The 10990-nt window shown below is 46.5% G+C and overlaps 1 protein-coding gene across 2 annotated transcripts in view; it reads left to right on the forward strand.

The window, feature by feature from the left end:
* Window positions 1-362: 362 nt before the first annotated feature.
* Window positions 363-10990, forward strand: part of LOC108430850 (protocadherin-9) — a 492739-nt gene continuing 482111 nt past the window's right edge. For both annotated transcript variants that reach the window (XM_017703638.2, XM_017703639.2), the window contains exons 1-2: window positions 363-799; window positions 1530-4688. In XM_017703638.2, the coding sequence (XP_017559127.2) occupies window positions 1653-4688 (3036 nt within the window). In that variant the 5' untranslated portion in view covers window positions 363-799; window positions 1530-1652. The remainder of the gene's footprint in view (window positions 800-1529; window positions 4689-10990) is intronic.

Raw genomic sequence — 10990 nt, forward strand, 5'->3', positions numbered from 1 at the left:
CTCTCCCCCTCATCTCTCTCTTTACGTCTCTTTCCCCTCTGTATCGTCTCTCTTTTTACCCCCCAGTCTTTCTTTCGTTTTTCTTTCCCCTATATTTATCTGTCTGTCTGTCTGTCTGTCTATCTCTGACTGCCCCCTTCGCCCTCCCCATTGCCCCCAGTTTCGCGCTGCAGGGGCAGTTTGGATCTTCTGCAGCATCTCTCTCTCTCTCTCTCTCTCTCTCTCTCTCTCTCTCTCTCTCTCTCTCTCTCTCTCGCGCTGATTCCGTCCAATCACACTCCAGCCCTGCCCTTCACGAGTAGGCTGCCCAATGCCCTGCGCACGCGGGGCGTGGTCTCTTCCGTCCAGGCCCCGCCCCCTCTGGGCATACTCCGAGTTGGAGCGGAGACGCAGCCATGAGGAGTCGCGCGCAGCTGGAAAAGGAACCTAAACCCGAGCTCCTCTGTCTCCTCATGGGATAGCTGATGCGTGAGTGTGTGTGTGTGGACGTGTACGTGTGTGTGTGTGTATGCGTGCGCGCCGGAGGCTGGAGGACACAGCGTGTGTGTGGAGGTGAGGAGCTGCGTCCTCATACCTGGTCACCTGCGGTCTCCACGTTTCCCTCGCGCCCTGACAGTATCTGAGACTGTGTTTGTTGCTTCTCGAGCAGAAACTGTTGGATTCCTCTTCTTTTTTTTTTTTTTTTTTTTTTTTTTTTTGGGCACCTGCTGGAAAGCAGAACGAGGATAATGCTCGTGGACGTGCTTCCCCTCCGTGGATCCGCGCTCCAGACGCACCGAGATTAGAGGCGAAAGAGTCGGTAAGGAAACGCACCGCTTTAACTGTCCGAACCCACAAACTCAGCATCACTTGCTCTCCATCGCAGCGCTGTGCGGACGTTAAGGTGCCTTTTATTCGCAGTGCACATCACTTACACCGCCGTGCAGCGCTGTGCAGACGTCAAAGTGTGGTGTTATTTTGTAGTGCATGTCATTTATACCACCGTGCATCGCAATGGAAACCTTAACGCGCGTTTTTCTATTATTTATTTATTAATTTGTTTATTTTTTTGCGGTGCACAGCCTTGCTACTTGCACCAAACGAGGTCTGTGTGTCTTTAAACTTGGGCAGACAGGCACGGGCGTTTGGACAGATGCACTGCATGAGTCGTAATGCACATTATTATGGGGAAGGTGCTGAAAGACGATGCTAAGAGAGCAGCTGCATTATCTCCCAGTCCTTGGGTGGAAAGGACAGATATTTACCAAGAAACACGATCACGTAGGGAATGTCATGATGATAAACATCTGTTTTGTAGGCAGCTAGTCCGTAATATCCAGGGCTGTCTTTGTCACTCTGGAAGTCGTCATGTCACTGAACTATTTGTGATGAGTGCACACGGTATGTTATCAAATATGCATTGGTGTCAATGCCAGATATGGATGTGTAAATTGCTGTGCATCAGTCTTTTTATCTGACACATAATTGCAGGCTTGTCTATAATAGAATTATTTCATGAAGACCTGTATTGTAATATTGTCTATTCATAGGGTTGCGCTTGGCTGCTCCTTATCTGCGAAAGCACGGGTCCATGAATCCTTGGCTGTGACCACGTTGCATGGGGATAACTGTTTTGAAATAAAAGCAGAGGGGAACACGATTGAACTGCTGTCATGGATTTAAAGGATTTCTACTTATTGGCAACCTTAGTTGCTTGCCTGTGGCTAGATCCAGCCATAGCCCAAGAGCTAATTTACCCTATCCGGGAGGAGCTGCAAGAGAACGTTCTTATTGGAAACATACCAAAGGACTTAAACATCTCCCATATGAACGCTGCCACCGGGGCCAGCAACAATCTGGTTTACCGGCTGGTGTCGAAAGCAGGGGACAACCCACTACTGAGAGTGATGAGCAACACAGGAGAGATTTTTACCACCTCGAACCGAATCGATAGAGAAAAACTCTGCCCGGGACCGTCGTACGAGGACAGCGAGTGCTCCTTTGAAATCGAAGTGGTCATACTGCCCAACGACTACTTCCGATTGATCAAAATCAAGATCATCGTAAAGGACACCAACGATAATGCCCCGATGTTCCCCTCCCCGGTGATCAACATTTCCATTCCTGAAAACACACTCATCAACAGCCGCTTTGCGATTCCCTCCGCTACCGATCCAGATACAGGACCCAACAGCGTGCACAAGTATGAGCTGGTCAACGGCCAGAGCGCCTTTGGCTTGGATATCGTGGAAACGCCAGAAGGAGAGAAGTGGCCACAGCTGATCGTCCAGCAGAATCTCGACAGGGAGCAGAAGGACACATATGTGATGAAAATCAAAGTGGAGGACGGCGGAAACCCTCAGAAATCCAGCACTGCCATCCTCCAGGTCACGGTAACTGACGTCAATGACAACCGGCCGGTTTTCAAAGAGAGCCAGATAGAAGTTCACATTCCTGAAAGTTCTCCGGTTGGAACTTCTGTTGTGCAGCTGCAGGCTACAGATGCAGATGTTGGTTCCAACGCAGAAATCAAATACATGTTTGGCACCCAAGTATCTCCCGCCACAAGGAGGCTCTTTGCGCTGAATGCCACCACTGGCCTTATAACAGTGCAGAGGCCGCTAGATAGGGAGGAAACAGCTATTCATAAACTGTCAGTTTTAGCCAGCGACGGGAGCTCCAGTCCAGCCAGAGCCACCGTGACGATCAATGTGACCGATGTGAATGATAACGCTCCAAACATAGACCTGAGGTACATTATCAGTCCTACCAATGGTACTGTCATGCTGTCTGAAAAAGACCCCATTAACACCAAGATTGCTCTTATCACTGTCTCTGATAAGGACACCGACGTCAATGGGAAGGTGATTTGCTTCATTGAAAAAGACGTGCCCTTTCACCTCAAAGCAGTCTATGACAACCAGTATTTGTTAGAAACCTCAGCTTTGCTTGATTACGAGGGCACCAAAGAGTACATTTTTAAAATTGTTGCTTCTGACTCTGGAAAGCCCAGTTTGAACCAGACAGCGCTGGTTAGGGTGAGACTGGAGGACGAGAACGATAATCCGCCCATTTTTAGCCAGCCTGTTATCGAACTAGCGGTCATGGAAAATAACCCGCGTGACTTATTTCTCACAACCATCACTGCCACAGACGAAGACAGTGGAAGGAATGCTGAAATTGTCTACCAGCTTGGTCCCAATGCCTCTTTCTTTGACCTTGACCGCAAAACAGGGGTGCTCACTGCATCCAGGGTCTTTGACAGAGAGGACCAAGAGCGTTTCTTATTCACCGTCACAGCGAGGGACAACGGTACCCGTGCTTTGCAAAGCCAGGCGGCGGTTATCGTCACTATTTTAGATGAAAATGACAACAGCCCCAAATTCACACATAATCACTTTCAGTTCTTTGTGTCTGAGAACCTGCCAAAGTACAGCACGGTCGGAGTGATAACAGTCACAGATGCAGATGCGGGCGAAAATGCTGTGGTTTCCCTCTCCATACTTAATGATAACGAAAACTTCATCCTTGACCCCTACACTGGCGTCATAAAGTCCAACGTGTCCTTCGACAGAGAGCAGCAAAGCTCCTACACCTTTGACGTCAGGGCTGTGGACAGTGGTCACCCACCATGTTCCTCGGCCGCCAAAGTGACCATCAATGTTATAGATGTCAATGATAACCCACCGATCGTCATCTTCCCTCCATCTAACACTTCCTTCAAGTTAGTACCATTATCCGCGATTCCAGGCTCAGTGGTCGCTGAGGTTTTCGCCGTGGATGGGGATACAGGAATGAACGCGGAACTGAAGTATACCATTGTCAGTGGCAACACAAAGGGACTTTTTAGGATTGATCCCGTGACTGGAAACATTACCTTAGAGGAAAAGCCTACAATCACGGACATTGGCCTCCACCGGCTAGTCGTCAACATCAGTGACCTTGGTTATCCAAAGTCCCTGCACACTCTGATTCTTGTTTTCCTCTACGTGAACGACACTGTTGGAAATTCGTCCCACATCTACGACCAAATCCGCCGGACGATGGAGACGCCGCTGGACAGGAACATCGACGAAAGCAGTGGCACTAATGCAAATGTCGATAATCTGAAGACCATCATCGCCATCGTAACAGGTGCAATGGTGGTCATTGTGGTCATTTTTATTACCGTTCTGGTGCGATGCCGCCATGCTTCGCAGTTCAAAGCTGCTCAAAGGAAGAAGCAAGGTGCTGAGTGGATGTCGCCCAACCAGGAGAACAAGCAGAACAAGAAGAAGAAGCGCAAGAAAAGGAAGTCGCCCAAAAGCTCCCTGTTGAACTTTGTCACCATTGAGGAGAACAAACCCGACGATCCGACGCACGAGCCCATCAATGGCACCATTAGCATCCCTGCCGAGCTGGAAGATCCTGGTATCGGACGCTTTGACTGGAATGCTACGCCGACCACCACCTTCAAGCCCAGCAGCCCCGACTTGGCAAGGCACTACAAGTCCGCCTCGCCCCAGTCCGCTTTCCACCTCAAGGCCGACACTCCGGTGTCCGTGAAAAAGCATCACGTCATTCAGGAGCTGCCACTCGACAACACTTTCGTCGGAGGTTGCGACACGCTCTCCAAGCGCTCCTCCACCAGCTCAGACCACTTCAGTGCCTCGGAGTGCAGTTCCCAAGGAGGCTTCAAGACAAAGGGTGGGACCTTACACACCAGACAGGTAAAAGAGCACTTTTACTGGTCTATAAGTACTGCATATAACTGCCCTGTTCAGTACTAAAGTGCCAGTTCTAGCTTAGTTGCTCTAATTTATGCATCTGATAAATGTAGGACAAGAAAAGCAACAAATTAGAACCACCCCCTCACCCATACATGTACTTCATACTTTTATACCAAAAAAAAAAAAAACCCCGAGCAATGGTTGGACTCGAAAGGAATCAGGCAATTTACATTTTGTTATCCGCTTACCTCATGCATTTGTGTTTTGTTTGTTTCTTGTGTTATTTATTTATATACCTCTAAAACAATGGAGAAGTAACTGGTAACGAAGTTGGTGACTAAGTTAATTTCCGAAGAGACGGGGATTCTGTGCTGCTCAGTTGTCATTGTTGTGCAAACGTACAGTGCTGTCAGAAATTTGTGAAAGAAACATTTTTTTCTCGCCTGTCTACTTCGATCACCATTCTATCACTTTGGCATTTAAAACCCCATGAAAACACAAAGACGAATTAAAAGAAATATATATACTCATCTGTTTTCTCTTAGCAGCATCAAAGCAAACATAACCTGTTTGAGTAACGATTGTGCTTTTGTTTTTGTGCGTGAACTTCTCAGTTGGTGTGTGCCTCCACGTTCCCTTTGAAATTTCCTAAGCTTGAAACCTTTCTTCCTTTGCACTAGCACTGCTTTAGCACTGACCCTTAATTAATCCTGTAATGTAACCAGGGAGATAGACACTGTGCGCTAACCTGCCACACAAAGCGCTTTATCGTTCTTTTCTTTCTCTCCAGCAGCGTGTCTGTTTCGGTGGAAAGTCAGAAGCTCGGTAGAATATGCTCATGAAGTAACCTAGGCCATTAAGGTAGAACCGTATCCAGTCCAAAGCGGATTAGCCATTAATAAGTCTCAAATATCAATCTAATCCATTGCTTCAAAGCCTCATTAAAATGAGATGCTTGTTATGAGGCAAACAGAAAACGCTCTGGTTGTGGAATGAGAGGGGAAGGTTTGGAGAAAGAGAGATTGAAGGGAAGAGGGAAGGAGGGAGGGAAGGAGGGAGGGAGGGAACATTACCTTTAGGTGGCACTGTTGTTCTGTAAGGCATAGGCTGGCTCTGAGCCAACATGCTAGTGTGTATGTATGTGTGTATGTGTGTGCATAATACCAAGGGAGATGGAGGAGAGTCTCTCCCTCTCTCTCTCCCTCTCTCTCTCTCTCTCTCTCTCTCTCTCTCTCTCTCCCTCTCTCCCTCTCCCTCTCTCTCTCTCTCTCTCTCCTTCTCTCTCTCTCTCTCTCTCTCTCTCAGTGTCTGAGTCTATGGGTGTGTGTGTGGTAGCGTCTCCCTTAGCTAGCATCTCATGCCTAACGACAGGCTGAATGCGCAGCAGATTGATAATGGCAGTCGCAGATGTAAATGATAAGGCTTGACCATTTGAGGGCACACACACCCACACACACACACTCACACACACACATACAGACACGCAGTGCTTCCAAATGATGTGCGCTCCCGGGTCAGCGCATTGAGGATCGTGTGTAATTTTCTTAAGCGTGAAAGACACGCAAACAAAAGCCCGCAGCTCAGCTAATGGAGTCGCGTGGCCGGATGGCGAGGGCTGAGCACAGAGCCCGGTTCAGCATGAGTGTGTGTGTGTGTGTGTGTGTGTGTGTGTGCGCGCGTGTGTGTGTGTGCGTGTGTGTGCGTGGGCTGCAGGGATCAGCCAAATGTCTCCAAGCAGACCTCATGAGACATGGCACCTCTGTGTGTAACCTCATTCTTTCCCTCCGGCTGCCAAGTATGAAAATGCGAAGAGCTCGCCGCTCCGTCTGTGGACATTTACAAATGAAAGCATCTGCTGTCGTTATTAGTGCTGCACGAATTAGTTGGCAAAAATGGGCTTAGTCAGCCGCAACACGAACTGTGAAAGAAAAAAAATTGTTTGCTTAAAACCAGAGCACTGTCTAATGATCTATAATGGCCAGAACGACAGATTGTACCACCCCACAGGTAACGTTTGGGCCGACATGGCTTCTCTAGTTCGGTTGTGACGTAACAGAAGAACCCTGAGGCGTCTTGAAGCGAAGGCCGCGATCGAGGCAGGAGGGACCATCATAGGACTGGGACTGGTATAGCGAGGCTCCTCTCCAGTGCTTAGCCTGAGTAGCCTGTACCGATACATCATGGCTTATTGAAGTAAGCAACCCGGCCCGTTTAAACATTAAATTCATGATGTTTCATTACAGACTCTGGGGCCACAGCATGTCACCACTCACGACAGTAGTGACTTTAGTAGTAGTCACGACTTTTCGTGTTGTTCTGAGCTGGGCGTGAGGGATTTTGGATGAGGATTAGTTCAGCCCTTTGCTTTTTCCTACAAAGGAAGAACCAGCTTTGTGGTGACATTCAAAAAGTCCTGAGATACGGGACAGCCAGGTGCATCCTTAGCTCTGAGACATGGTTATTGTGTGTTGCATAGGGAATGTTGAACGATGATGACCCTATATATATATATATATATATATACATACATATCCCTGCTGTTTCTCCATATCTCCAAAACGATAGCTTTACAGGAGAATGAAAATAGTGTAAGTCAATGGAACCTGACTTTTTTTTCTGAGTAATTTTGGGCACTTTATTTTGGTCCAGTCATCATGAACTTCACCCATAATGTAAAAGGCAACATGTATTTTCAAATTATGTCAAAAAACTGAAAAATGACAAACATGGACATACAAGATTTTGTTCCCACAACAGCGACATACACATTATAGTTAAAGGTAAAATGTAGGACTGTCCGGATGAGCACTATGGAGATATATCACTTATAATAACTTATAATTATATATGATTTATTTCTGTGGGGTTCTAAATGCAGTAAATTGGTAAAGAATTGAGAGATTTTAGCGTAATAACCCAGTGTGGCATGAACGTTCCCCTCTTCCTGAGTAAAGTATATTATTAATACATCATAAAATATTGTTTTGAAATATTAATCGAACCCTCACATCTGCCCTGTGCCAATCATTTCTAATGTATGCCATTATACGCCAATGCACGAGTGAGCTGGCTGTATGTTGTGAAATGTTCGTGCTACTAGTTTCACGCGACTAGAAACGTAATATCTACAAAACGTAACAGTCAGACAAAGCAAAATAAGTCGATTTGCAATTCATTCGATTATTCCACAAGAATATTAGCTAGAACATTTCATGCGGTTCTCCATAAATGGCAGTAACAGCAACTTGTTGCCAGTAAATAAGAAATGTTATTGGTTAAGTTTCATATTCATATGACTCACAAAATGAGAAGCTGCTTTATTTTTATTATTAAGTCAGTCAATTGAAACTCTGTTGTTTGGTGTCATCACCTGGCTTGTTATCTGCATTCTGATTGGCTGCGTCACGGAATTTGTTCAGCAGCTGACGGATGCAGCTGTTATTCCTGATTATCCGACAGGTTTCCAGCGAGTTGCTGGCGGTTTTACGTTAATCTCCATTCCGTGTTAGTTTCAAGCAGCTAAAGTCTCCACCAGTGTGCGGCGAGCCTTGGACATGCATCCTATTTTCCGTGTTTCCTCTCGGGACTGTGCTGTGCGGAAATAGAAAATGCCCATGTGGTGTGACAGCGACGGGCGAGAGTGTGTGACCTCCGTCTGCTGTGCTGCAGCCCAGCGTCCGAGTCTCTACATGCGCTCCGTGCTTTGGGTATGACTCAGTGGTCCAGAACAATAGCAGCCACTGTACAGCTTCGGAGAGATGAAATAAACCAGTGTGAGCTGCTCTTTTCACCGGGTCCAGCAGGGTCGCAACCTCAGCACTAGCTTCCTCTGGCCCTCTCTCTTTCTTTCTCTTCTCTGTTTCCTTCTTCATCCCCACTTCCTCTCCCCTGTCCTCTCCTTCTCTGATCTCCGCCCCTGTCTTTCTCCTTACTGTGGCAGATAATGCTGCGTTTGTGGCTACTTCCAAGGCCACACACTGCCAATCTGTACGCACTGGGCTTAGACCGCGCTGCTCGGTTTCGTACTACCTTGACGCACGTTTGATTGCGGTAGTCTGTGGTTTTGGATGCAGCCAGATTCAGATGGCCAGATTGGCGTGAGTCGTTAATTAATTAACAAAATAATTCTTCATTCTTTATGCCGCTGTGATCATATTGGAAACAGTGGGAAAGTATTAAGGTTAACTCGTAAATATGCTCTTTTCATACTCTCTACTCTCCCTCCTCTGTCCCTCTCTCTCTTTCTCCATCTCTTCCTCCTTTTTATTTTCTCTTTGTTTACTCCCCCCCTCATTTTCTTTCTATCTCACTCTCTGTTCTTCCTCCCTCTCCCTTTGTCTTCTCTTCCTTCTCTACCTTTCTGTCTCTCAACTCTGTCTCTCTCTGCTCCTCTCTCTTCCCTCTTTCTCTCTCTCCCTGTCGCTCCCTGTTTCTCTTCTCTCTCTCCGCTCTCATCTTCTCACATTCACTTATTCTCTGTAAAGGTAAAGGAGAGCCTTTACTTCCTTCTCTCTCTTTTTGTATCTCTCTCTCTCTTTCTTGCTCCCTCTTCACTCTCTCCTCCTCTCCTTCTCCGGGCCATTTTGCCTGAGGTCTCTCTCTCTCTCTCTCTCTCTCTCTCTCTCTCTCTCTCTCTCTCTCTCTCTCTCTCTCTCTCCTTTCCTTCCCTTTCCATCTGTCTCTCTTCCTTCTCTTTCTCTCATTTCCGCATTTTCTTCTCTCTTTCTTCTAATCATCTGTCGTCTTTTACTTCCCTCTCCCTTTCTCTCCCTGTCTTTGTCTTCTCTATCTGTCGTTCTGCTAATTCCTTCTCTCTCTTATCTCTCATTCTCTGTCTCTCCTCTCTCATTCACTGTCTTTCTCCCCCCCCCCCCCCTCTCTCTCAGTACTCCTCTCTTTAGTCACTGCAGCCGGCGGTGTTTCAGTGGAAGCTCGTTATTGCGCTAAAACACTCCTGTGACGGCCACGGGCCAATTAACTGTGCCCTGATCCGCCCTCAGTGTACTGCAGCTCCGCAGCTCATGCTAACGCTAAAGCTCTGCCCCAGTTTCCGCGGAACGGGGTGAGAAACAGCAACCCTGGTGTCGGAGAATTATGATGTGTCATCATTCGCCTGTCATGGCCTGATTTCAGTTACATTTCAGACTGAGAGTCTTTAATGCAGCGCATTTGATGACTGGTGTGTTTTTCTGTGATGGTTTTCAGTAACAGACTTATACACACACGCTTCAGACCGGGACTCAGGCTGGGTGGTATTACTACTCGCACAATAAGCTCTTTATTGCAATATATTTGATGACTGGTGTGTTTTTAATAGTATCTTTTTAATAGAAAGGGACGTGCACACACACACACACACACACACACACACACACACAGAGACCCACACTGGTAACATAACCCTCTTATTTGGGTAACCGGGAGGATATAAAAGAGTTTAATAAACACAGTTTGGTGAAAGCAGTGAATGTACTGCACTGTGCTCTGTAATTTAGCCACTGTAATTAATCTAGTAATAGAAATTGAACTTCGAACGTCACGCAGACTCTCAGTCTGAGGCACTGGTCCTAATAAAGTCCTAATAGGTGTGCTATAAGTACAGGCCACCTTGCCACAACTAGACTCTGTGTGTGTGTGTGTGTGTGTGTGTGTGTGTGTGTGTGTGTGTGTGTGTTCACAGAATAGCCACAATATTAAAAACACATTCGTGTTTCTGCTATCAGTGAGTGCGTTTACATGCACTCAATAATCCGCACGTTGATTCTGCAGTTATATGATTATATAAATGGTCATGTAAACTCCACACTCCGATCTACAATTCTGATTAAGAAATCTGATGAAGAGGCTGGATTTTAGCTCAGTAATCTGATTTCTCAGTGCTATGAACTCTTACTCTGATTTCTTTCTGGTTTCTCCGTCTGCTCATGTTCATATTTTCAGCTAAAGTGGCGTGATGTTTAAAAAAAAAAGCTGTGACATAAAGTTTGAGTTTTATGTTTATGTTGCTTCTGATTCTGTGAGTTTATTGGCCGGTAGCAAAGCAGAAATCTGATTACTGTCTGAGTCGTGTAGAACAGGAGTTTCCCCATTATCTGATTACTGTCTGAGTCGTGTAGACCTGGAGTTTCCCCATTATCTGATTACTGTCTGACTCGTGTAGACCTGGAGTTTCCCCATTATCTGATTACTGTCTGACTCATGTAGACCTGGAGTTTCTCCATTATCTGATTACTGTCTGACTCGTGTAGACCTGGAGTTTCCCCATTATCTGATTACTGTCTGACTCATGTAGACCTGGAGTT

Source organism: Pygocentrus nattereri, chromosome 30, assembly GCF_015220715.1.
Source record: "Pygocentrus nattereri isolate fPygNat1 chromosome 30, fPygNat1.pri, whole genome shotgun sequence".
NCBI classification, from domain to species: domain Eukaryota; kingdom Metazoa; phylum Chordata; class Actinopteri; order Characiformes; family Serrasalmidae; genus Pygocentrus; species Pygocentrus nattereri.